The sequence below is a fragment of the Alternaria alternata genome, assembly GCF_001642055.1.
Source record: "Alternaria alternata strain SRC1lrK2f unplaced genomic scaffold CC77scaffold_10, whole genome shotgun sequence".
Lineage (NCBI taxonomy): Eukaryota > Fungi > Ascomycota > Dothideomycetes > Pleosporales > Pleosporaceae > Alternaria > Alternaria alternata.
In genome coordinates, this window is record NW_017306199.1 from 206674 (window position 1) to 232332 (window position 25659).

Below are 25659 nucleotides of genomic sequence, written 5' to 3' on the forward strand. Positions count from 1 at the left end.
TCTTGAGGCAGACGCTCTATCGATGAACGGTTTCTAGAAACGAAAGTGGTGACGGCTCGACCTGAAACTGTTGGCATCAAACATGTTTTCAGGTACAAAACCATCGCACTACTGAGAAGGCTTTGGTCGTGAAATCAGGCGAAACATACAACAAGTTGTGCACATGGCTTCCTAGGTTCGTGTAGTATAGACTACTTAATTTACTCGCCACTGGGTGCCACTGGGCGGTGAACCAAGGCTCGGCTCGTTTCGAGAGGGCGTTCTACCGTAGATGATATCTGTTCCGTGCTTCTAAAGTGCGATTGGAGAGATAAGTAAAAGCCACATTGGGTTTTAGAGGTCTGTTAATTGTCGCCTGGAATGCCTTACGCGCGTAAGGATCTAGTTCGCGTTTACGGCGTTAAGCTACACTCAATCAAGTAAGCTAGTTCGCTCAGCGAGCCATTCTTTCATAACGTGCCCTATTGTTAGTAGTTTAGTAATCAGCGAGGATCCCAAATGACAGATCACATGCGTACTCACTCATCTGGCCATCTTCTAGATTCTCCAGCACTCTTCGCCAGCTAAAAGTGTTGTTTAGCGGGAAATGCTACTTGGCCGGGTAACCACACAGCGAAGCTCAAATAATCGCTTGCAGCACATAACCACCCACGTGTTCTCTTCTCCCAACATTTCAACGCCTCAAATCTCTATTCCCTTGTTCTCACACACCCGACCCTCAAGCTTCGAAGCCATATCACGAAATCCGAAACGTCCAATGGCGACTTTAAGCCAATCTTCCCCTCTGCCGCCAGCTTCTCAAGCGCCCGACTGGGACTCTTTCTGGGCAGGCAAAAATACAACCTGGGATCGTGGAGGCTCCAATCCCGCATTCATGGATTTCCTGCGCGCACCATCTAACCCTCCACTTTCATCCGACGCCAATCCTACGCCTGGTGCGCCGGAACCGGGTGTCTATGAACACACGGAGGAGGTGCGATTGCCGGTACCGGTCAAAGAGGATGGTACTAGGCGGAAGGCGCTGGTACCTGGGTGTGGGACGGGGTACGATGTAGCGCTGCTGGCGAGTTGGGGGTATGACGCGTATGGTTTGGAAATCTCAAAGCATGCGGTTGATGAGGCGAATGCGTATTTAAAGCATTCGAGGGAAAGAGTGTCAGAAGGGGAGTATAGTGTCAAGGACGAGAAGATTGGGCAGGGTAGCGTGCAGTGTTTACTGGGAGATTTTTTCGACGATGCGTGGGTGCGCGAAGCTGGCAGTGTAGAAGCATTCGACCTCATCTATGACCATACGGTACGCCCTCTACACGTCGAAATGCTCAGTCGAGAGCGTATGCTGATATCTTATCTAGTTCTTGTGTGCCCTTCCGCCATCACTCCGTCCACGCTGGGCAGCACGAACAAAGTCTTTACTTTCCCCTACCGGTATCCTCGTCTGCATGGAATTTCCCACGCACAAACCTGCATCTGCGGGTGGCCCGCCATGGTCGCTCCCGCCTACCGTTCATGTGGAGCTGCTCAAGCGACCAGGAGAGGAACTGACATATGACTACAATGGTGTGGTAGCCACCACGGGTAGAGACGAGAGCGAAGATGCTCTGGTGCGGATTGCACACTGGACGCCGAAGAGGTCACATACTATAGTAGAAGGTATCGTCAGATGCTGTGTAAGCGTGTGGCGGCACAAGAGATAGGCTTAGACTCTATTAAAGCCGCATCCTAAGCTAGGCTTATGAAGAACAATCTCAGCATTTCTTTCAAATGGAATCTCTCTGCTCATCCAAGAAGTCCGCTCACAGCTCCGCCACTGAGACTGATCAGAGAGCTCAGTCAGCCACGAAGGCGGAGTCGGGGCCACGTACTTCCGTGGTGTATCCTCGTTGACAGGAGATGACACGCCAAGTGTCCCCTGCCACGCTGTACTCGGTCAACAGCACACGGTGTGAGACTCGGGCTTATTACATGGCAGCCGGGCGCATGCGGTGAGGCTGTTCGGGATGAGCGACAAAGACTGGGCAACAAAGACTGGGCGAAAAACACTGAGGGCGGCGCAGTGGTGTTGTTATCAACCTTGGAACAAATTCGTAGCGCACTTGGCAAGTCCATGTTGGCCTCAGGCTAGGACATGTGAAGCGCTCAAGACGACCTTGTTTGATTAAGCAGCGGGTCGGTGGATGATCTGCAAGTGGTTGTTTTGACGCGCATGGGCCACTCCAGACTCAGATTTGACTTGGCGGGCAGGCGCAATTGGAAGATGACATCATCAGCCTTGCAAGTTGTGAACACAGCAGCCACGGTACGCGCTGCATACAGAGCCGGCGGAAAGATGAATTTGCTGTCGCAAGCCGAGTATCTTGCAGTTGTGAGACAGCGTGGCGATACGTGAGGGAAATATGTGACGATATGCTCCACTTCCCCTGGGCTTCCCTGGCAGTTCCCGAGCTAATCCATGCGCGGTGTCCCGCTTGGCGTCTACACAGCCTACCTTACCAACCACCTCGTCATCTCGACCAGACGCGCGAGAGAAGCAAGCCAGCACTGCCCTCCTCCCCCTCTCGATAACTAAACCTCTTTCGCCGGGCTCTCGCTGCGATACTCTACCCTCCCATCATTTGCCAATTCCTCTAGCCTGCATCCCGCCAATTGCAGAGCTTGCCTCAGCAGCTACCTAACAGACCAGAGAGCTTGGCTTGCCCAGGTCATAATATACTGCTAGTTCTCCCGCGCCGTGCGCATCTGACTCTTCTCCAAAACAGCAATGAGTGAGTAGCCCTTTGATTCATTTTCCCGCACGCGGCAGTTAGCCGGCCTTGTCGTAGTCGCTTCGCAGTCTTGGTATTGCGCATCGTCTTTCAACACCATCGTTGTTCGGCTTTCCTGACCAAACATTCCATTGCCCGCCGACGGTCCGGGGGCGCAGCACAACATCATCATCAACCCGCATCACGCATCTCGACTACGGATATATAGCTAACCTGTGCGCTTGGCAGAAAACATCAAGCAGTCTTTTCACCGTCACGGTCGAGCAGGCAGTTATCACTACAACCAGCAGAGAGAGATGCCGCAGCCCGCCAACGGCAGGCTCCATGATGAGCACACCCCGCTCATCGGCCGCACTCAGAACTACGAGGACGAGTCGCGCGTCAAGACTATCCCCAAGCACGTCTTGCATCTCATCTATGCGACACTCGCAAGCAACTATGTCAACGTCTTCCTTATCTTTGTACCGCTCGGCATCATCGCCGGCGCATTGCACTGGAACCCAACCGTCGTCTTCGTCCTCAACTTCATCGCCATCATCCCTCTTGCAGCACTCTTGAGTTTTGCGACCGAGGAGCTCTCCGCTAAGCTTGGCCAAACTCTGGGAGGGTTGATGAACGCGACCTTTGGAAATGCCGTCGAACTTATTGTAAGCTTACACCTGTATACATGCGCTGTGACTTGCTAACCTCGAAACAGGTCTCCATCGTTGCGCTCAAGCAGGGCGAAATCAGAATCGTCCAAGCCAGTATGCTAGGCAGTATCTTGTCCAACATCCTTCTCGTAAGTTCAGATGACGCGACTACCCACACTCCAGCGCGCTGACTATAACAGGTGCTCGGATGCTGCTTCCTCGCTGCTGGCCTCACCCAGCACGAAAGCCGTTTCAACGAGACCGTCGCATCTACCATGTCTTCGCTCATGGCCGTCGCATCCGCCTCGCTCATCGTCCCTGCTACCCTCTACGCAGTTATGCACGGCGACAACAAGAAGGACAACCTCGAGACTGACAAGAACATTCTCGTTCTATCCCACGGCACTGCCATCATCCTGCTCATTCTCTACATCCTATACCTCTACTTCCAGCTCTACTCGCACCACAGCCTCTTCGCCGACGTTGAGAACCAAGAAGGTGGCGACAACGAGGAGGAAGCCCAGATCCTGTCGCCCGTCGCTGCCGGTGTTGCATTGGTCGTTGTCACCGTCCTCGTCGCCATCTGCGCCGAATTCCTTGTCGACAGCATCGATTCCATTGTCGAATCCGCACACATCAGCAAAACATTTGTCGGTCTGGTCCTGATCCCTATTGTCGGAAATGCTGCCGAGCATGTCACCGCCGTCATCGTCGCATACAAGGGCAAGATGGACCTCGCTATCAACGTCGCCATTGGATCTTCCCTGCAGATCGCGCTCTTCGTCACTCCCTTCCTCGTCATCCTCGGCTGGATCATGGGACAACCCATGACTCTCCACTTCCAGGGCTTCGAGACTATGATCTTCTTCATCTCCGTGTTGATTGTCAACTACTTGATCCAGGATGGAAAGAGCAACTACCTCGAGGGCGCCATGTGCATTGGTATCTACGCTATCATTGCGCTTGCGTTTTACATCTACCCCGACAATGCGGCTGGTGACATCACCGTCGACGTTGTCAAGCGTTTCTTCGCTGTCAACTAAGCGCGCAATCGTCACATGTGCAAACCATTCGCGCTCGTTGAGCGGGCGCTACGGGAGAGTTCTATTTTCCTATGTATAAACTATTCTTTACCTTAATATACTTTTGGTACAGAAGGGAAGGATATCTGTTTTCTTAATTGTTGTATTTCCTTTGTGTGTTGTCTGTTGAGGTTACCCATTGTACGAGTATTCTATCTGTGGGGCGGTGCAGTTTGCCTTGGCGTTATATCTACTTGTGGCAGTGCATTCGGAACGAGCGGCAGCCGAAAAGTGGAGTGTGGCTTGACGATCTAAGGGGTCCGAGCTTAGTCGGCGGACCTCATATGCTTTTATGAAGTCCTGGATACGTTTTTATTCTAGCGTCTAAAGGCTTCTACTTTTACAAACATGCTTTTAGACGCTGAATAAAAATGTATCTAAGACTTCATTAAAGCACATGAGGTTCACTGACTGAGCTCGGATCCCTTGATCAGTTGGCGGACCTCATGTAGTAAGGGAGGAGCAATTCAAAGGGAAAGATTTGTATATGTAGGAACTGAATCAAATGGTAAAAAGTCGACATGTTCGTTTCTATATGGGCGAAAAGGCTGGGTGCCATATGTGTCAATGCCGATTCCCAAAATAAGGTAAGTAGTACGCAAAGAGAGAGAGGTACGATTTCTCACTTCACTTGACTCTCTCCCCCCCATATCAGTTCCATCTTACGAACCCATTAACCCATGCTATACCGTCCATCTTCCTCATCACCCGTTTCTTCATCTCCCCGCTTTGGCAAACTCGCCCAATGCCGCCGCCCAAACAAGATACAAGGTCCGACTTGCCCCGCCATCAATCCACCGCTCATCCCAAAACCCATCGATGCCATCTCTGAAGAAGGTGTAACTCGCCTTTGCATCGATGAGTGCGAGGTTGGCGTAGAGGATACCGCGCCAGCCGCCTTCGACATTTGCTCGGCCCTAGAATGTTGAGGTTGGTGAGGTTAGCGGTGGGGGCGGGGCGAAGAAGAGGGAGGAGCTTTTTTGGTTGGGTTTCTTACCTCTGTGAAGAAAGTCTCCCATTCTTCTTTTACGAAGTTGCGGGGTCGGATGAGCGATGTGGATGGGTTGATGGGGACGATGTGGATTCCGTGAATTAAAGCTGGGGCAAGGGAAAAGTAGGCTATTTTTCTCACCATGTCAGTTATGATGTTTCGCTTTCAAAACCTGCTTTACCTCTTTCCTCCAGTCTTTGTGTATCGCTATGGGTAGTTCTTTTTTTTTCTTGGCTTTGGCCTCGAGTTCACAGCTCTGATTTCTCTCTGACCCCTTGCCATGGCTTGGCGTTGTGAAAGAGAGACACCTTGCGGATCCCCGTGGCAGGTTTACTGCGTCAAAGACCAAGGACTTGACGGCTATACGTACTCGCGTGATCGACTTTATTCTCAAATAGTACCCCCGCGACTTTGTTCTGCGTGTATCGCAACGGGTGGTTTGTGTTGGTGGAGCGAATATACATGTAATGATTGAAGGAACGGGCTTGGATCGCGAGTTGAAGATTTCCTGTTGGAATAGGTTTGTCAGCCATCATCCACATCTCCCGAACTCTCTACTCCCAGTTTGTGCTTTCCCGACATTCGTCTCAACTGCTCGCTGTTCGTTCAACACACACATACCTCTCTTCTCCATATCCGCATCGCCCACTACCTTCCTCCACATCTTCACCGCATAACTCGCAAACGCATCTTCCCCCGTACTCTCCACATCCTTGCCGTCGGCTGCTTCGAAGAGCCCTTTCGCCCAACTATGTCCATGCCACCAATCAAAGCTGCGCGAAAAAGGGTAGTCTCTACCGTTATAGTCGCTCTCCGCAAAGTCCTTGACAAGCATATTCGTCCAGCTCTTGTTATCGCCCTGCGTCAGCCACGCAGGATCCAAAGCACCAATGACCGAGGCCATGTAGACAAAGTACGCGTATTGAAGGTGATGATCGTTGTAATACGTATTTCCAAAATCGGCGCCTGGGTCCGAGAAGCCGGCCGAGGACACGACGCCTTTCCAGCTGTCGTCGTAGTAGAGTGGATGGCGTTGCGCATTGTCTACATACCTAGCCAATTCGACTTTCAGCTTTTCGAGCCCCGCGGTGGCAATGGCGTCGTGGCTCAGGACGTCTTTGATGATCCATACGATTGTTGCGAATTTTGCTAGGGACTTGCCGGCAAAGTACAGAGAGTCTTGGGGTATGCGTTCGGTCATTGCGCGGCGGAGGTCGCGCTCTGCGACTGCGGCGATGAAGGCGAGGACTTCGGGGGGATACCGGATCTTAGCGTTTGCATTCATGGTTGGGTTCCAAGGGGAGAAGTGCATGGTCAAGGGGAGGTTTGGTTCGATGAAGGTGAGTTTGTCACCCCAGATGGCTGTTGCCATGCCTTTGGTGGTAGTGCGTAGACAAAGGTTCGTGACCTGATTCCTCATCTCTGGGTCGAGGGATTGGACGTGATGGGGCAGTGCGAACATGAGTAGCGGCGAAGTACCGATTTTGGTGTAGCGGAAAGTGTAGATGCCTTTGCCGTCTAGGACTACAGCTGTGAGTTTGGCTTCGCATACAAAGGCGCCGGAGGCTCTGTCGTAGATTGCTTCGCCCTCTAAGCCAAGCGGATTCTTGGCTACCTGGATCGTGCCTTTGAAGGCGGGAGGGCCGAGGAGTGTGTTGGAGTTTAGTCGGACGAAGCGCGTGGCATCGTAATCGAGACTCGCTACTGGATTGACGTACACGATCCAGCAATGCCCGGCTTTGTCTTTGAGGCGATACTTGACCGTTCGTGGTGATATGACGATTGGCCCGGCCAAGTCCACAAAGCCACGACCGCCTGTCTGTATCCTGGGCGTCGCACCTCGGTAGCCAGCCGTGATGAAGCTCATGCCTTGCACAACAGGAAATGTAATCTTTGGTTCCTGGGCCTCCACATGTGGTTTGAGGTTAATATTGACGGAGAACGGGAGATGAGTGTCTGTAGTGAGAGTCGTTCTCGCATCGAGCTCGACGGCACTGAGGACGAGATGCTGCTTGTGGAGCGGATTAATGTAACCTTTAGCTGGATCTCCAGGTTCAAACACCAGGTCCTTCTCTTCGGTATGGCTTATGCACATACCCCATGTCTGCACCATGCCCACGTCTAGTGTGCCTTTACCCCACCAGATCGAGTAAGGGTGCGTCCAGATAGGTTGATTCTGTTGTCCTAGGAATGCATTGACGTAGAAACTATTGGTATGCATGGTGGTTCTGTCGTCATCTTCCACTCCCGTCCTAGGCACTGGGTGATGACGTCCAATTGGAATCTGCGGAAGGATATCATCTTGTTGTATAGGTGTGAAGATGTTGTCGGGAGGTATCTCGTCGGGAACGGTGGAGGCGTTGTAGCCGAGTGTGCTCTTGATACCCTGACGGGTTTCGCGCAATGATCCGAGCCAGCCGTCTTTCTTCGTAGGTTTCGAAAGTGCGTGAGCGATGGGTAGCCGGGACTGCGCTGGACCCATGAGTGTTATCGCAGAGGTGTGCGAGAGGGTTTGGAGCAGCTGTCAGTATAGGTGGCGGAGTTGACTAAGAGTGAGTGTATGCTTGTAGGAGTGGTTATAACTCATTTATAGATACGATCGAGGGCGCTCAAGAGGGTTGTGACTTTAATATGAGCAGTGGCATATCGTTTGCGGCGATGGGGATCCCGATGCCGCTACCGTGATGTTCATCGTGAGGAAGTGACGACTGCACAGTTTGATCGATACCGCGATGTTTGCGCAATTGCGCGGTCAAACGTCAGTACCACGCTGTGTCCCGCACAATGTTACAAAGTGTCACGAATGAAGTTGAAGAAAGAACACGACGAAGAAGTAGAGATATGCGTGGTAGCAGCCGTAGCATGTAATTTTGGGGGAAACCTGTGAGAGAGCTGGGGGCCATAATCTATGTGCACCTCGACCGCCATAGCGACTTCCCCAACAATGGTCAACGCACGCCATGTGGTAAACATACCTAAAACAGATTTTCGCACACGTCCAATATGTGGCACAAATACTCGAGTCAAAACCTTCAATTCTCTCCTTATGCCAGCGGTTTTCTCAACGGGGCAATAACCCCCTGCTTAACAATAACCCTCGGCTTCGTAACATCCTGATGCGTCTTCTTGGTAACCCATTCCTTTCCCTTCGGCACCCTCAAACTCCTCTCGTACTGTTCCCTGTTCTCGAATGGGAATGGCAGTTGACTAGCCATGTATTTGACAGTGGGCTTCATTCTCTTCTCGTTGATGATGACCTTGTCCATCTTCTTGTCTTTCCGTTTGTTGGCGTCGATACCAGGTTTCTGAACAACGGTTTTAAGTCCAACGTTGCGTTTCTTCTCGGCCTTGGACATGCCGTCGCCGGTCCAGGAGCCCCAACCAGGAAGGACTGACACCTCTTCCGTAGCCTCTTCATCCGCAATCGTAGCCTTCTTCTCAGCGGCGAAATCAGCTTCTACGTCGTCGCCAGCGAAGGCTTTGGCTGTGAGAGACTGGTTGTGCGTGATGACGTCGAGGTCGATACCCTCGTCTTCGATACCTTCTTCGTCGTCGTCCTGGCCACCTAGTACAGTCGCCCAGCCATCGTCGTCGGCTACAGTGACGCGCTGCTTCAGGAAGTCGTCGACTTGTGTCTCTTGCGGTTTCGTGTCTTGCTTCGTTTTCTTCTGGGCCTTGGGCTTGGATGTGGGCTTAGGTTGAATGACGGCCTTCTCTTGGGTAGAAGAGTTTGCAGCGCCTTTGACAGGGAAGAGTTCAGGCTCCTTTGCGGCCTTTTTCTCCTTCTTTGCCTTGGTCAAGAAAGGGTTGGACGCCCCATTCTCTTCAGGTGGCGGGACAGCAGCCTTGCGCTCTTTCCGAGCGCCGTTGGAGAGACCGTTCATGCCATTCTTCTTCTGAGCAGACGCTCGAACCGACGATGCATCTGCACCAGGCTCGCCTTCTTCGGCAGAGTTGGCATCGTTCTCTACGTCAGATCCCTCATGCTCCTCGAACTCATTGCGCATCTGTATAGCCGGAGCAGCAACGTTGGCATTAGGACCGTATTTTCTCCGACCTGCTTTAGTAGCGTTCTCATCAAGTTCAGCATTATCGCTGTCCTCTCCAGCCAGTTCGCGTCTGAGTTGTTCGACAGCTTCGTCATTTTGTGCGCGCCGCGCGGCTTCTGACTTTTGCATGAAGGCCATCTGGCCAAGCTTTGACTCCTTGGTCGAGAAGGGGTTCTGCTTGAGCTTGCCAAGTGACTGTTGCAAAGCGTCGTTGTCCGATTGTTCGTCGTCATCATCGCTCTCCTCTTCCTCACTTGGCACATCAGAAGCCTCCTCGTCGTCATCGCGGATAGTCTTGCCCTCGACACGACGACGAAGCTCCTCGTTCCGTTTTGCCATCTCAGTTACACCGTCAAGAGCATCCTGGTCCCAGTTCGCTCGCCCAGTAGCCTTGATGCCCTTGGCCCACTTGCTCTCTCGGTGCTTAGCACCCATGCGTTCCTCTGCTCTTCGGCGATCATTGTATTCGCGTTCCTCTTCGGATAGATCGACGCCATCAGCCTTGAGCTGCTCACGTTCCTTCTCCAACAACTTCTCACGCTCCTTACGGTGCACTCGTCGATATGCCTTGCTCTTGATTTTCTTGATACGCTTAGCGCGAACCTCTTCGCGGAACAGCAACTCTCGTTGCATGCGCAATTCGGCACGTCGCTTGAGCACCTCCTCGACTGGGAGTTTGTTTGTTTGAAGCTCTTCCCACTTCGCAATCTTCTCCTCGTCTTCCTTGCCGTTCGAGAGACCACTCTGTTGGAGGATAGATTGGATGGTGCTCTCGAGGTCATTGGTAGGCGCGGCAGTCGTCGTAGGTAGGAGTGTTTTCTCACCCATCGGCTCGCCTCCACTCGCATTCTGCAGAGGGAACATCAGGTGTTCAGCGCGGCGATTACGCTTGATGGTGTCCGTCCACCTCTCAAGAGTCTCGTTCGCCTTGGCGTTTGCTGCAGCGCGGTCGAGCTTGTCTTGTTGTCGCTTCGGCAGGGGAGCGTCTAGCTTCCTGGCGATGTCGTTACGTTTCGACGACTTGTCGTCTTGGAGCAGCTTGAGCGCCTTCTTCTTTTCTGCGTCGGCAACTTTGGGCTTGAAGCTGAGAAGATCGACTTTCCTGGAAACACCAAACTCATCTGGTGCAGCGGACTCGTGGACGTCCACTCTCCTGCCCTTGGATTTGTCGTCTTCCCGTGAGGCCAAAGAAGAGATCAGGTTCTGCAATTGTGTCTGGCGATCTTCCTCGTCGTCCTCCTCGTCGGATGAAAGGTCGGATGCGCCGTCTGCCCCCACATCTTCACCCTCGCTCGGTTCCTCGTCGCTGTCGTCGAATGCGGAAGCCTGTTTCTTCTTCTTTTTCTCTTTCCGCTCCTCAGCCTCGTCCTCCTCGTATTGATCCAAGGCGGTAGCCAGATCGATGGCGTCTTCGCCGAGATCGTCATCCTCTTCCTCCTCTCCATCTGCGCTGTCTCCCTCATCAAGGTCGATATCGCCATCCTCGTCCTCTATGTGTCGTTCTCGTTTCGACTTTTTCGCTTTTCCCTTTTGGTTCTTCGAGCTGCCTCTGAACGTGTAGCCTTCAAAGCGTTCTTCGTCGCTCTCCCCAAACGCTTCGTCCGAGTCGATGCTCTCGTCATCATCATCGTTGTCTACGTGACCCATCTGCCAAGTGTTGCCCTCTGAGTCGCTTCCTTCATCGAAGCTCTCGTCACCGGACCTTCTCTTGCGTCTCTTAGGCCCATCGTCCTCGTCCTCGTCTTCTTCGTCTTCTTCGTCGTCGTCATCGCGCGCGCGCTTGCGATTGAATGCCGGGTCGAATTCGCCTAACCGGTTCTTGCGCACTTTCGCATCGTCTGGGTTCTCGTGCTGCGCAATGGAAAAGGCGTCGAGGGCGCGCTTCTGCGCCTTCTTCGGGTTTCGGTGTTTCGATTGCCCCTTGGACGACGAAGCGCCGCCGGTCTGTATCGAGCTGCGTGCTACTCGAGGCGGCATCTTGGGCGATGTTGGTTGGAAGATAATTGTGGCGGTGCGACAATCTCGACTTTGAAAGTTCGCACTTTTTTGCCGCACGGACCACTCCACCTCCGCTCCAAACTCCGCAAACTCCTCGAAGATTGATTATCGCTATACGACGTCGTCGCATCGCCCGCTACAGCCAAAGCACACAACCGGATCGCCGCCATGAGACCCACGCTCGCTCTCCAGGGCAATCTGCGGCGCCTGCCGCTCTCCCCCAAGCAGGCGGGCAAGGAATACTACAAGGGAAACCGCGTAGGCTCAATGGGCACAATCAACAGATTCGGAAACTTCACACCAGACTGGAGCAAGATACGGACATTCGTATACCCGATTCACGGTACCAAGAATAGCGAGGTGCGTACCATGCTTCATAGTCCAAGAAGACTGCGACGGGCTAGATTGATGATAGAAGCTCAATCAAGACTAATGCCCCCCACAGTTGACACCCTTCGTCGACGCCAGTCTAGAAAAAGTACGCGAAATCGACGCCGGCAAGGTTGAGAATTACGAGAAGCGGTTTACAGGCGAGGACTACCTGAGGGCGTGGAAGATGGCGGGTGGACATGATATCGTGGAGACGGGAAGTGGCGCGGTCGATTCGGGCAGGAATATTCCAACGCCGTTTGAGGAGAGGCCTGCAACCAAGTCATGAACAAGGTGGAGGACAGGAAGAGGAAACTTGCGATAGATGCGATACCAAGCCGATGATAGGGTGATGTCAAGAGCGTCCAGACCAGGACATGGTTCAGTGTGACAACCTGGTGCTGTATTGCCATGGACACAAGAAAGGCGTTGGGCATGTATGATGCTACTATGCCGGAACAAGAGGATTCGGCAGAAGACGGCGCAGACATACCGCCAAGCGGCTTATGATGTTGTATATACTGTACATTAGGGTATCATATGGTCCCATTTATTCATAACACATGCCGACCCCTCATTCCCTTTCCCCGTACCATTCAGCTCTCTCTCCTGACGCCAAAAAAGTAGTTGCCCCACCCCTCACTCCCTGCCACCTCCTTCCACCCCAACCCGGGCACGTAAACTGTACCCATGACCTTAACACTCCCCCAGCCAGGCTGTTTCCCAAACCAAGCTCTCAACTCTTCTTCGTTGACATACTTGCTCCACTCATGTGTCCCCTTGGGCACAATCCCCAACACATCCTCGGCCACGACATTCGTAACAACCCAGCTCGTCCACGTCCTCGCAATCGTGCTCATAATCAGCCAACCACCAGGTTTCACATGTGGTAAAACGTGTTCGAGGAACGGGCCGGGCGCATTGACGTGCTCGATGACTTCGAACAGCGTTACGACGTCGAAAGCTTCGGAGGGCGAGCCAGGCCGAGGCAGCTGTTCGATCGATGTATTCAGGTACGTGAGTTTCCCCGGCGAGGTCAAGGTGGGATCTCGCCTTTTGTGTGCTTCGGCGATGGACAGGACCTGCGGCGTGGGGTCGATGGCTGTGACAGATGTAGTCGTGGGAAGGCGCGCGGCAGATTCAGCGAAGATGCCGCCGCCACAGCCAATGTCTAGGTATCGTAGCTTTTCCTGTGGGTTGGGAGCGGAGGTGGAGGAGCGGCATTGGGAGATGAAGGTGTGGCGTAGCGGGTTCATGAGGTGGAGTAGGCGGGAAGGGCCGTGGGGGTCCCACCATGATGATGCGAGGGCGTTGAAGTGCGATACTTCTGTTGGATCGACCGTCGAAGTAGAATTCGGGGTGGGGTTGTGGTGCCTTGACGCGGTGGTGGACAAGCCTCGTGAGGGTGGTGGTATCCGGAGTAGCGATTGTGTGGCAGTTACATGGCCTTTCGAGGGTCGCAAGAGGATTCTTCGTATTGAGCGTAATGCTCTGGCTGCGTTTTGTGGTTTCATCACGGCATTCAACGTTTGGGTTGATGTTCGTGCTTGGAAGACGCGGCGCACGTTGATGTCACCAAAAGTTTGGATCTGCAGCCGAGGCCATTTTTAGATCTTAGTCATCTACTTCGTACCCCAAGAACTTCACACACCTGTTTACTAGATCACAAACCACAAACCGTTGCCTCATAGTGTTTGTGCTTCTAGCAGACCCCGAGACACTTTCTCTATCCTAAGAGGATCGACTGGTGCTCCTAGGCGCGGACATCGTCAAAACGCCGACGAAACACGTTGGTGTTTCCAATTGCGACAACACTCCAGGTTTTCTACCTTCGGACCACGTCATCGCAATCCTAGTGCTAGGTAGGTGGGTGAGGCGGAAAGGAGGATGGTAGAAGTCTTATTAGTCATGGTTGTAAAGAATCGGCAATGCCGACTACCGGTATATCATAAAAGTGTGCCTACTACCGCGATCTGTTGCTATGTTGTTTTTGGTGGGTAGGAAAGGGGAATTGAGTAGCGAAGTGGTTTCTTTCCATGCAGTGTAGACAAATATGTATACCCGAGGATTGTAAGTACGGTTAGGATGGAGGCTTGCATTGCAGTTTGCCATGGGCAAACCTCTGATGTTGCTTCATGTGTTGGGAATTGATCTAATCGGAGGGTGGCATGTGCGAACGTTGTCTGCTACACGCCGGCAAGGCGAGGACTTGCCCCCAAACTCGTGTCTACAACCGCTTCGTACAGCTCCATTGCGAGATCGACCGGTGTTTGTGAGCGTGGAGAGATTGATCAAAATTTCGATTGGACATGTCGGCGCAGCAAATCACGATGATCTCTCGGAGAATCGGTGAATAACGAGGCTCGGTCCGCAACGTTACGATGCTAGCGCGCTTACTCCCACGCTACAGTAGCATACCTGATTATCGTAGATGTGTTTTCCTTCGTTACGTCCGTAAGAACCGCTTGGCAGGCTTACACTTTCAATCCAAGATACAATATCAAAGTCCTGTCCCCGTTTTTACGTCCGTAATCTGGGCTTCCGACCAACCGGAGCAATCTTGTCACAACAACAGGCCCGGCGGCAGTGTACAAGAGGCTTACATGAAAAGCCAGGGTACCACGGACTACTGCCAACACCGACAGCGCAAAAATAATGCCGAAGAAGCAGTCTGTTGAGCGATGTTCAATGCTGGCTCGAAGATTGTATGCATCGATCTTGAATCAAGTACAAGAATCATGGCAGGACAAGGTTATCACCTGGGTACATAAACCCGCTGCGATCTCCCTATTCTTGCTCCACAAACCCGCCATCTTGTCGCTTCAAAAATACAAACAATCCCCCGGAGATTCTTCAAAAACCACCTGATATCCTTTCAACCTCCGTTTCTCGGGAAAGATGCCAGAAATTAGTATGACAGAGACTATATCCCCCGACTACCTCATCGTCGGTGCAGGCTGCGTGGGCATGGGTTTCGCTGACTCCCTGGTCGCTGAAACGAAGGCTACAATAGCCATTGTCGACAGTTATGCCCGTCCGGGAGGCCATTGGACAATTGCGTATCCATTCGTCACCCTCCATCAGCCGTCCGAAGCCTACGGCGTCAACTCTCGAAAGCTCGGGGATGGGAAGATCGACCAAGCTGGTCTAAACAAGGGCTACTTTGAGCTGGCAACAGGTGATGAAATTGTTGGATATTACGGCAGAGTCATGCACAGTACTCTTCTTCCCTCTGGTCGGGTTTCGTACTACCCACTGCACAAATATACCAACGACGGACAGTTTCACTCGATTGCCACGGGTAAGCGTTACCAAGTCGGGCCAAATACACGTATTGTGGACACTTCGTATTCGAAGGTGACAGTCCCTTCCATGCGCCCACCTCAATACGAGGTCTCGGACAAAGTCACTGTTACTACGCCCAACGGCTTGACAACAACGAAACGACCTTATTCCGCCTATACATTGGTCGGAGCTGGAAAGACCGCATTTGACTCCTGTCTGTGGATGCTAAATCAGGGCATTGACCCAAAGAACATTTTCTGGATCATGCCGCGCGACTCTTGGTTCCTAGAGCGCGGATACCTCCAGCCACCAGAGGCAACACCCAACCCTGAGGCGCAGCTAGCCAAAAAAGCCGAGATCTTCATGAAGTCCGCAACATCTAGTGAGATGTTTGAGCGCATGGAAGAAGCTGGGTACGCTTTGCGTATAGACAAGAACGTGCAGCCTACAATGATGAAGATTGGGATTCTCGCAAAGGCTGAGATGGAAAGAGTCAGGGTTGTACAAAACATTATACGTCTGGGACATGTCATACGCATCGATGAAGACAAGGTCACGTTAGACAAGGGCACTTACACGCCCGTGCCTGACACTCTCTATATCGACTGCAGCGCAGCCGGTTTCCCATACCGACCAGTTGTTCCCATCTTCAATGGCAGAACCATTACTGTTCAAAACATCAAGTTCGCCCAGCCTTCTTTCAGTTCTGCTCTCCTTGCACTCATCGACTCCACCTACGACAGCGATGAAAAGAAGAATGAACTTTGTAACCCCATCCCGTACTGTGCCAAGCCGGCAGATTTCGTACATACCTTTTTGGTGTACCTCAAGAACAGGTTGAAGTGGTTCGAGGAACCTAAGCTTATGGCTTGGGTGGAACGCTCTCGACTCGATTTCTCCCCCCTGGGTCCGCCACCAACAGATCCTGAAGAAGCTGCGAAGCATAAAGCTAGTATTCCCGACCAGCTCAGGGCTCTCTGCGATAAGTTCGAAGAAATTGTTAGGAACGATACTGCCATCGCCTCCACTGCCTAGCTGTAGTCTTGTCGATGTTCGAACGACTTCTCTTAGCTAGCGAGTGATAGTTTCTTGATCCGGTTTACCAAGTGGTATATATCAATTTCAGTATACTGTTCGATTATCGCTATTCCGGGGGTTAATCGATAGCATTAGTTTGCATCGAGTAGTGCCTGTCTGTTCAACTAGTATAAGACCACTCCCCAGACCCTTGATATGCTTCCATAGAGAATCGGGAGAATGATACATAGACCATCGTTACGTCCATAGCGACTAACGAAGCTGGATCCGAAGCTGGATTCGAAGCTTCAAGTGCAAAATGAAGATGTGCCTCGTCGACCATCCTGCGAGGACTGCTCATACATGCCGAGGTTGAGACAAGATCTGCGACGGGACGCCCGGGCATTGCGTGACGGACACGGTACAGTGCCCGTGCACCCGATGAACCAGTTCGTTGAGGTCAACCCGTGATTAGGGTGGACGCTAGGTCGGGGTTCTTTGAAGGTGATTAGTCGAAAACGGGATGGAGAGATAGTTGCAGTTAAGCAGCTATCTTAAAGTTACCACCTTAGGATAGCATACCTCCTCCATTTGAGAGCTTGGCCTCTTCAAGCTCAAGTAAATCTGTGATAGATTAGTTCTGATTAGTGTCCTCCGCTGCAGGCCTTACCAGTATTATGGCTGTAGCGGACTAAAGACTACCAGCCACGCGATCGGCCAGAGGTCCACGAGCCCTATGGCCAGCTCCCCGTAAGGTCAGCCACAGGATCGAGAAGGTGTACCGCAAGGTGTAGTGTTGACAGCCAATAGTGGGTTAGTAGAAATGCGATGGATAGAAACGCGGTAGACTAAGACCGATGCGGTGCAGAGGGTTGCAGCGATGCAGCGATCCGTACCGAACACTACATGCACTAGATGATTGAGTGATACTACAATACCTAATCATGAAGCAGCAATATTGTACGGGGTAGTTGTAGGCAATAGTACTGGCTTTACGCTACAAGAAATAGTCGGGGATAGCTCTGTATTAGTACAACAGATAGTAGGTTGTCCTGAGAATAATTCTTGCATATCGCCTCGCGCTCGAAGCGCGTGTGAAAAGCAAGTCTCTAAGCTAAGACTAGACTGGTAAATGGGTATAGTATACCTATTTACCAGTCTAGCTAAGACGCCAAGAGAGAAGTAAACATGTTGGGACTCGCGGACCGTACCGCCTGTCTTGCCGTCTTGTGTTACAAATATGTTATTACTAATTGAAAGATGCATTCTGCACTGGATGGCAAAGGTATAAGTACCTTCACTGTTTCCCCCCTACAGAGCGAATAAGCTTGACATTACTATCTACACCAAACAATCAAGCAAATCTCACTAAGAGCTCGATTTTTCAACACCAAGATGCATCTTTCAGCAACAGTTCTACTTGCCGTTCTTCAGTTGACCGCTGCGGTCCCTTACCACCAGACCAATGACGCCGATATGCAACTCGTGGTAACCCCTGAGACTGTGGTGGACAAGTCTGCGCACAAGAATACTCTGCAGACCATTGAAACTCAAGTTCATGCATCTGAGAGTAAAGACTTTGAAATCAAAATCCATGTGGACGTATCCACCCAACCTGCAGCAACGATGGTAAGCAACCTTCTGTAGCGTACTATTTATCATTGGGCTAATAGTGTCAACCTATAGGCTGAGAGAATTCCAGGATGGGTTTTCTTCGAGGGGAAACACTTCATGGGACGCATTCATGGCAACACTTTCTGGAGAATTAAGGGGGAGCTCGCAGATGACTTCCCAGTCGAGGACTTCTTAAATGACCCTCTAGTGTTCACTCTCAACCATCCTCAGGACTTTGAGGGCGAGTTTACTGGTGAATTTGGGAATGGTCAAATGAAAATGAACTGGACTTCAGGTGCTACTATTACTGGTAGAAGTGGGTTGAGTGATCACACGATCAAGGGGAAGACTACTATCGACTATTCTCCATAGTTGGCTGCATGAAGTGTAGGGGGCTAGAGATACATAGCCAAATGTACTTAGCCTTACCGCAACTCTCTAAGCGATTCAGCTTTCGAGAAACGCCCTAGATTACGCCTTCTCTCAGCTTTGCCATCGGGAAGCGTATCAAAATAAACTTAACTCGATTTGGGCTTCGCTATAATCTGACGGACATTTGGACCTGTTCGCGTCGACGTACCCGGTTCCAACTAGGAAGAGCGGCCATGTCTGATTTGAGAAGAAGTATGGAGCTTGGAGAGCATTGACAATAGCGCCATGCAGTAGAGGTTTTCGCTGAAGAGTGTATAAATACCGTGTTGTTCAAGCAGAAACAGACTTCTCTCACAAGCCCATCATCACTTCGACACAATTTCGAACACATCTATCTGGTCTCTTCATCATGCATTTCCTATCATTCATCGCTGTCGCCGGAGTCCTCAGCATCTCTGCAGTCTTAGCAGAACCCACACCACCTCAGTCACCAAAAGGTGTTGATTGCAAAGCCGTAAACTTGGCACTTACAGTACTCAAGAAATTGGGACCGCCGGCTACATCTTTCTGTAGTCCGTACCCCAAAGTCTCTACCACCAAGACAATGTCTATAACAACAACTACATCAGTGACGTAAGTGACGACAGAAACATCGTGCTGATTCCATGCACCAACGATATAGTTCTACAGTACCGTGACGACCTCCATATCGACCGTCACCGTCATAAGCCCTGTTTGTGAAGCGCCGAAGCGCCGAAGCGCCGAAGCGCCGAAGCGCCGAAGCGCCGAAGCCCTGGTCAGTTGAGCAACGATCAAAGTAGCGATCCGCCGACGAATGTTGCAAAGGGTGAATTTGTCAAGCGTCACAACATTCCTGCACATGATTTTTCTCATACTTACTCCTAGTGATATACTGTTAATGTTGTAGCTACAACTACAGCATGTGCTGTGCCGGTATGCACGACGAACGGTGGGCGCTGTGATCTTACAGACCCGGGAGCATGTTGCGGTCAGGCCTGCATGAACGCGGTTCCTTTTCTTACCTATTTCTCCTTCTTTTAGTCTCCGAATGTGGTATCACTTGAAAGTGCGTTGATGTCAAAATGATAAACTTCTTTGATGCTCATTAACGAGCTATAACGACATCTAGGGTGCGTCTCTGCGATTGCTTCATGTCATGTGATTCCCGTCTACAAGACATTCTGGCACTGTGTATCTTGCTCTCTCATTAATGTGACAAAAATTCCCAATTTCCTTTTTCAACAGCGAGAAAGATGAAAGAAAACGACTTTTCCTGCCAGCGAGGTTGGAGTAGTGACTGAGTGGATTCAAATCGGTGTATCTCTTCCCATTGTTTATAATGTAGTATTCTTGTATACACAAAGCTTGTACCAACGCCTTAAAGACTTTGGATGAACTCGTAGAGATGCTCGTTGACTTCATCCGCCTGCTCAATGTGAAGAAAATGCCCGGAATCCACAGACCTAATTCGCATCCCCGGAGCATAAGGCAAAGTCGCCATCAGCTGCCGTGCCGGAAGACCAACAGCATCCCTGTCCGCCGCGATGAAGAGCGATGGTTGCTCAATTATTCCTGACATCGATCGAACATCGTCTTCGTTTTTCGAGTTGACACCTTGCAAAAGCGCTTTATACCATTTCTGAGCTGCCTCAATACCACCCTGTGCTCGGGTAATGGTTTTCCATTGCTCTCGAGTGGAGTTCGTGATGTAATCGTTGCCGTATTCTGCCATTCTATCTGCTGCTAGCCATTCCTGGAATGCGCCGATCTTGGCGATGTGCTCAATCCAATCCGTTGGCGTGTTGGAAGAGTAATGAAGGGAGTAGAACGAATCCAACTTCGCTATTGTCAGCTTGTATGAAAACTGGGTCGTGATGGTACACTTGCATGTTCGTCCATGAGGACGTGCCCGTCTGGTTGATTATAGTAGTACCAGTATCCGAGAGCGGGGTAACCGACTTCGGCTTGTGAGATGTTATTGTAAGTCTCGACGTAGGTCATATTGACATCTACGCCGGGGGCGAAGTACCCGATATCCAAGAACGCAAGAGCTGAGAGATACTTAGATTGATACGTGTGAAAGCGGGAAAGTAAGAAAGATCCTCTGAGACACGTCAGTCAAAAATCCTTGGAAGACATAGGCTTCACCGTGGGTTTGCTTACAGGTCATGCGAAACCGCGACTACGTTCTCAATGCCCTCACAATCGAGCAATTGAGCAACTTCAGATGCCATCGTCTTCAGACTGTAAGCTTCCAGTTCTACGGGCTTATCTGTACCACCAGTACCCAGAAGATCTGGCGCTATAATGCCATAGCCGCGTCTGGTGAAATATTCGATCTGATTGACCCAACTGTACGAAGACTCTGGAAAGCCATGAAGGAACAAGAGGTATGGCTTACCACTCTCGCTAGGAGAGTTGATGGCGTAGCGGTATGTTGTTCCAGAAGTAGGAAGTTTGACGCTTTTCATCATGCGTACATAACTGGTGTTTGCGATATCCGCCTCGTAAATCTCAGCTTCTGATACTATTCTGGAGATCTGATAAACATACCGTTTCAAGATTCAGATTGAACTGACATGTCGAATTCTGGTATATTGTTAGCATTGATTTTCAGCCACAGGTCATGTTGGATTTGTTGGTACCTCTGCACGACGTTGTAGTGTTGGTGTTGCCCCTGACGATAGTAACAGACCGCTTGTCAATAGAAGAGCTTTGAGTAAGGAAACCATAGCTGAAGTCGAGAAAGCAGAATACGCCTTTGATCTTGGAAGTTGTTATGGTTGAAGGAACAAGGCTTGTTTATGTACATGAGCATTTGCACATGCGGCCAGCTCATGTCAGCCTCAATTTTGCGCACAGGAGCTGCCAAGGAAATAATTCGGCTGGCTTAGCACATCAAGGTGATTGTTCATCAAGAACCATCAGATTAGTAAATCGTGCCAAGGATCCCGAGATTGTTGCGCAGAACGACCGTTACGGCCGAGTGCGGCTAAAGTTGCCCCGTCAGATTTTCCACATGTGTGCTTCGCTCGATTCAGCCTTCTCATTCATTCAACGAGTCCTAACTATTCTAACTGCATTGCGTATGATCGCTTCACTGGCTTAGTTGGCAGAGACGAAGCGGTGTGGTCGTCCGTCAGCTCCGACCTTATTGCTCCACTACGTAAAGGAGAGAAACCAAACATCTTGTTAGAGCAGAGTACTCCTTCCTACTACAACAAATTGTATTAGAGGTATATAAGAACTTATAGAAAAGCTAGAAGTCTATAATACTATTAATATTAATAATCTCTGTTGTCATAAGCTAATGTAAGCTGTAAGGTAGAGCTTCTTATCTCTACCTGTTCGATTTTCCTCTTGTGTGGGCTGGCTAGTTGAGATCCACCCATGAAGCAGCTCGTTCATTGCAACTTGATTTACTGTGTATTTTGGAACGTCAGAAGTCGGTAAAATCAACTTGGCCGTGTCTCCAAAGACTTGAATATCATCTAGCCATTTGACTTCATCTCGTTACTGTACACATTCCCACGTTCTCAAAGGGCATATGTGAATAGTTCCAACAAAGACCGGCCGCTAATATTGCTTGAAGAGGATGTAGGATTTGATATTAGGCGCCCAGACTGCTTCGATATCGACTGTAACATTATGACTATACGAGAGGTCCTAGCGTAGGAAGGCACTAACAGCTACAAAGCCACAACTGCAGACGCAGACCTTACCCCAACCGTGATGTTGCCTCCAGCAATGGCCGGGATCTTGCTGAAACCGGGATATGAATTTTTCCGAGGCATTGAGCCATACTAACAAGAAAGAAAGCTACCAGGAAATGAAGAAAATGAACGTAGTGTAATCACCATTCCAGTTCGGATGCGGGGTCTGCGATCTGCTGCCAGGAGCGGCAGAGAGTTGCGTTCGATACCTAAGTGTTGCTTGAGCACCATGAGACACACCGAGAAGGGGTGATCAGACACCACAAGCCCCAAGTATGAAGCAGATTTGCTCCATAGTATCAATCTACCAGGCATCTCTGTGCAACTCCGTGGTCTCACTCCACAAATTGGCCAGATTTCGTGGGGTTTGTGGGCTATGATTCGCATCATACTTGAACAGCAGTCTCCCTCTTGCTGTATTTTCGAGTAATTCCATGTCGTCTGTAGGCTCGTATGAATGCTCAACCCACCGACCCGGACGGTCGAGTTTAGGAAGGTGAGTGGCTGCTTCAGCTGTCAGGCCTGGCTGACGATATATACTATCCTGCACCATGATCAGTAGTTCACTGATCATACGTACCTTTTTGGTTGCATGGCGTAGTGGTGCAGGGCTGCGTCCTGACATCAGCCTTTATCCGATCCCAGTACTCTCGATAGTCGCCATTTTCTTCCGAATTTGAACTCGGATGAACAAGATATGCCTTTATGTGATCGTCGTCGAATTTTGGTGCAGCTAGTCGCACAGAGTCTTGTTCTTTGTTTTTGCCACTTCCTTTACCGTTTCTCATGCCTTTGATGACCGATTCTTCGAAAATCTTGTCTTGGTCTTTGTTATATTTTTCCCAAAATTGATGGGTATCGTCTGTAGCAAATGAAATGTCCTCCCAAAAATGCCCTAACCATACACCCCTACGGCCGACAATAACCAACATCGTACAGCCTTTCAATTCCACAGCCATTTCACTCAGTTCGTTGTTCTGATAGAACTTGAACTCGTCAAAGACTGAAGTGTTGATGTCGTACTCGGTCTTTTCCTCATTCCGATCTGTCTGGGGCCAAACAACTGGCTGAGCTTTTCCAGTTTCTTTCACGATGTAATCATCTATGTTTTGCGGAGTGGGTAGAATCATGCGTCGGTAAACAGTGTAATTGTGGGATGAGGCCAGAGAATCTCTCTTGGCGATCTCAGGACCTCGTTTGGGTGCACTGCATTTCAAACGACCAGTGCGTCAATCGAGTTGTCTATTGAGGAGAAAACGTTCCCCATTGTCGTGGCCGACCACAGGACCGTCTTTCGAACGAGCTCCGTTGATAATAGCCGAGTAATCTGAGTGGTCGTCAATAAACGAGGGACACGACATCGTCTTGGAATTGATCCGACTTACGTAGGATCACATTGGCGGTTGAACAGTAGATGACAACCAGAATCGTCAAAACGATGATCTTCATCTCTGCCTTTCGAAAAGTTCTTAGGTATTCGAATATCCTTCTTCAAAGACTTTATGTATGAGGGAGTTGATATTACTTCGAGTCACAAGACACCACATACGTAGACCTGTATGCTTGCCACCAGTCGAAGACAGATGGGACCTAATATAGGTGTTTGCTGAATGACTTGGAACTGATGAGACAATGGCCCTTGTAGGTGACGCTGACAGGCAATGTGGCCTGGAGGCGTGCCTACATGAGGCGTGGTGACTACATGGCGTATGAAACAACACTTTTGCGGTTGGATGGGGCGAATATAGTCATCTACCCAAGACATGCACGATCTTGATAGCCACTCCGGCAACCGGTGCTTTTCCCGAGAATTTGGGGCTGTTCGAGAAGCGCAGGCTGCTCAATGGAACAGATGTGTCGCTTTTGGGGCTTTTGAGGCCACAAGGACACCTAGGTAGGAAGGTGCCTCTCGGTCCGCTAGGTCATGAAGATTTGGGGTCTGTGGGGCAACAATCATTGGTCTTGTGATCCGGTTTGCAGCAGACTTATGATGACTCTAATTGTGTTTGATAGATGAGAAACGACAAAAAAGTGGACCCTTGATACCATGCTACCACGAATGGCTTGGAACGACCGTGGTAGGATGATCGATGGTGGAATTGAGGCAGCTAGGATGCAGAATCCGTCGGGTTATGGCCGATGGATCTATGTATCAGAACATGGTGGAACTATGATAACTTTCGCGATGTCTCACTGAAGGACCAGGTAGTTGCTGCGATACCGTGATTGTTAGTAAAGTTTGACGACGTCGAGAGAGTCCTGGTTGAGTGACTGGAAGCGGGGGCTATCACAAGCAGCTAGTGCCTTGGCATGATGCAAGTTACCTAACAATCACTCGAAGGTCATTGCCGCCTGGCCCGCACACAGCTGTGCCGCATGTTTCGACTATATCATAGTCACCAAACCCGCCCCAACATCATGGCACCGTACATGGAATCCCCCGAGTATCCTTCACTAGCGAAATGAGCATCGTGCCCCTAGAGATACAGGAGGCTATCGGCTCCGACGATATTGACAAACTCCTGAAATTGCTTCGCGTACATCCAGAACGAAGCTACGAAGAACTACAAGACTCTCTAGAGACAGCGATATCGACAGGATCTCTGCAAGTGATCAAGACTCTCCTCGATCACGGCGCTACACTCACGAACGTGTCATACAACGCGTTGTTTACTAGAGCAGAGCCTGCTGTGTTCAAGCAACTTATCGACCACGGCTGGGATATCAATAGCACGGAATTTGAGAGGCCGCCTGCACAGTAAGTACCTACTTGGGTTCACTCACGGTCTTACTCACATGGTCATAGCCGAGCGCTGCATAATGAAAGCCTATTACGTTGGCTACTTGATAACGGCGCGAATCCAAATATCAGATCCGTGAGGCGTAGGTCTTGCCTACAGCCTGGCACCGCGCTCGCCGCAGCGGCACAACTCAAAGACCCAACGGCGCTGCAAGTTCTGTTGTCTCATGGGGCTGAGATGGATCCGTTAGCATTGTTTGACGCCATAAAAGTCCGCGGCCACAAGAACGGCACTGCTACGATGGCTGTCTTGATCGATCATGGCGCTGACGTCAACTATATGGCCAAGAACTGGGCTACGCCGCTCCTTCACTCCGTTCATTACAGATCTAAAGAGAAACTGTTGTATCTGCTGAAACATGGTGCAGACCCCACTATTAGAGGCAGGGTAAGCAAGGACACGCCGGCCGAGTCTGCGCAACGTCGTGGTGATCAAGAGTTATTTGAGATTCTCAAGGCAGCCGAAGTTGAACATGCGCAGTAGCGGATATGGTGGAACAATCTTCTGTCATGTAATGCTGGTTAGGATGAAGCATCTCATCATCCTATTGAGATCGTCGAAAGTACAATGATTTCGGCACTTTCTGGTGTTCGAATAATGGTGTTGAACAGACCTCCATCACGAAAACCTAAAAGCCATGATCGTAGGTAGAAATTTGCGCCATTCACTGTTTGCCATCTCGGCATCTCGCCATTTCGGACGTATCGTTTAACTAGTTACACCAGGGTCAGCTATTGGGAGCATGATTGAGCGACGCAATTGACTTCTCGAGCCAAATTGGTAGTTTTCGCGACAGAAGAGTAAGAAAATGCCACATGTCGGTCGCATGCACCCATAGTCATGCTACCAGAGACTGCATCCAGGAGGAAGTTTCGGCCCCCCCACTCACTCACCTTCAGGAATAATGCCATTGCAACTACGCCAACAAAATGCAGGAAGCGGCACAGGATCAG

General features: G+C 50.6%; 12 protein-coding genes across 12 annotated transcripts; 8 read left to right on the forward strand and 4 right to left on the reverse strand.

Annotated features, from left to right (window-relative positions):
• The first annotated feature begins 538 nt into the window (after window positions 1-538).
• CC77DRAFT_1020253 (S-adenosyl-L-methionine-dependent methyltransferase) lies at window positions 539-1727 on the forward strand. Its single transcript, XM_018525005.1, has 2 exons — window positions 539-1294; window positions 1353-1727. Exons 1-2 carry the CDS (start codon window positions 758-760, stop codon window positions 1692-1694), a joined length of 879 nt encoding a protein of 292 aa, XP_018385989.1. The 5' UTR covers window positions 539-757; the 3' UTR covers window positions 1695-1727.
• Window positions 1728-2810: 1083 nt separating this feature from the next.
• Window positions 2811-4797, forward strand: CC77DRAFT_68172 (vacuolar calcium ion transporter /H(+) exchanger). The gene is made up of 3 exons (XM_018532746.1): window positions 2811-3409; window positions 3460-3543; window positions 3595-4797. The coding sequence occupies exons 1-3, from the start codon at window positions 3059-3061 to the stop codon at window positions 4435-4437; spliced, it is 1278 nt and encodes a 425-aa protein (XP_018385990.1). The 5' UTR covers window positions 2811-3058; the 3' UTR covers window positions 4438-4797.
• A 795-nt stretch (window positions 4798-5592) lies between these two features.
• Window positions 5593-7949, reverse strand: CC77DRAFT_1070091 (endo-beta-1,3-glucanase-like protein; the record flags this gene model as incomplete). Its single annotated transcript, XM_018529105.1, has 2 exons — window positions 5593-5975; window positions 6089-7949. 2 exons carry the CDS (start codon window positions 7947-7949, stop codon window positions 5806-5808), a joined length of 2031 nt encoding a protein of 676 aa, XP_018385991.1. The 3' UTR covers window positions 5593-5805.
• A 363-nt stretch (window positions 7950-8312) lies between these two features.
• On the reverse strand, window positions 8313-11522 carry CC77DRAFT_1020255 (Utp14-domain-containing protein). The gene has a single exon (XM_018525006.1). The coding sequence runs from the start codon at window positions 11491-11493 to the stop codon at window positions 8512-8514; it is 2982 nt and encodes a 993-aa protein (XP_018385992.1). The 5' UTR covers window positions 11494-11522; the 3' UTR covers window positions 8313-8511.
• A 124-nt stretch (window positions 11523-11646) lies between these two features.
• On the forward strand, window positions 11647-12455 carry CC77DRAFT_1020256 (hypothetical protein). The gene is made up of 2 exons (XM_018525007.1): window positions 11647-11874; window positions 11960-12455. Exons 1-2 carry the CDS (start codon window positions 11683-11685, stop codon window positions 12170-12172), a joined length of 405 nt encoding a protein of 134 aa, XP_018385993.1. The 5' UTR covers window positions 11647-11682; the 3' UTR covers window positions 12173-12455.
• CC77DRAFT_1020257 (ubiquinone biosynthesis O-methyltransferase) lies at window positions 12396-13445 on the reverse strand. The gene has a single exon (XM_018525008.1). The coding sequence runs from the start codon at window positions 13137-13139 to the stop codon at window positions 12480-12482; it is 660 nt and encodes a 219-aa protein (XP_018385994.1). The 5' UTR covers window positions 13140-13445; the 3' UTR covers window positions 12396-12479.
• A 1351-nt stretch (window positions 13446-14796) lies between these two features.
• Window positions 14797-16203, forward strand: CC77DRAFT_988646 (hypothetical protein; the record flags this gene model as incomplete). The annotated part of the gene is made up of 2 exons (XM_018536276.1): window positions 14797-15382; window positions 15512-16203. The coding sequence occupies 2 exons, from the start codon at window positions 14797-14799 to the stop codon at window positions 16201-16203; spliced, it is 1278 nt and encodes a 425-aa protein (XP_018385995.1).
• A 1317-nt stretch (window positions 16204-17520) lies between these two features.
• Window positions 17521-18267, forward strand: CC77DRAFT_1020258 (hypothetical protein). Its single transcript, XM_018525009.1, has 2 exons — window positions 17521-17814; window positions 17872-18267. Exons 1-2 carry the CDS (start codon window positions 17581-17583, stop codon window positions 18169-18171), a joined length of 534 nt encoding a protein of 177 aa, XP_018385996.1. The 5' UTR covers window positions 17521-17580; the 3' UTR covers window positions 18172-18267.
• Window positions 18268-18332: 65 nt separating this feature from the next.
• Window positions 18333-19437, forward strand: CC77DRAFT_1050001 (hypothetical protein). The gene is made up of 3 exons (XM_018527605.1): window positions 18333-18804; window positions 18862-18967; window positions 19100-19437. Exons 1-3 carry the CDS (start codon window positions 18581-18583, stop codon window positions 19193-19195), a joined length of 426 nt encoding a protein of 141 aa, XP_018385997.1. The 5' UTR covers window positions 18333-18580; the 3' UTR covers window positions 19196-19437.
• A 104-nt stretch (window positions 19438-19541) lies between these two features.
• Window positions 19542-20854, reverse strand: CC77DRAFT_1020259 (alpha/beta-hydrolase). The gene is made up of 4 exons (XM_018525010.1): window positions 20838-20854; window positions 20356-20781; window positions 20080-20296; window positions 19542-20029 (listed from the first exon to the last, which is right to left on the reverse strand). The coding sequence occupies exons 2-4, from the start codon at window positions 20664-20666 to the stop codon at window positions 19571-19573; spliced, it is 987 nt and encodes a 328-aa protein (XP_018385998.1). The 5' UTR covers window positions 20667-20781; window positions 20838-20854; the 3' UTR covers window positions 19542-19570.
• A 3424-nt stretch (window positions 20855-24278) lies between these two features.
• On the forward strand, window positions 24279-24775 carry CC77DRAFT_68667 (hypothetical protein). Its single transcript, XM_018532762.1, has one exon. The coding sequence runs from the start codon at window positions 24368-24370 to the stop codon at window positions 24665-24667; it is 300 nt and encodes a 99-aa protein (XP_018385999.1). The 5' UTR covers window positions 24279-24367; the 3' UTR covers window positions 24668-24775.
• A 44-nt stretch (window positions 24776-24819) lies between these two features.
• CC77DRAFT_1020260 (hypothetical protein) lies at window positions 24820-25262 on the forward strand. Its single transcript, XM_018525011.1, has one exon. The coding sequence runs from the start codon at window positions 24884-24886 to the stop codon at window positions 25187-25189; it is 306 nt and encodes a 101-aa protein (XP_018386000.1). The 5' UTR covers window positions 24820-24883; the 3' UTR covers window positions 25190-25262.
• The last annotated feature ends 397 nt before the right edge of the window (window positions 25263-25659 follow it).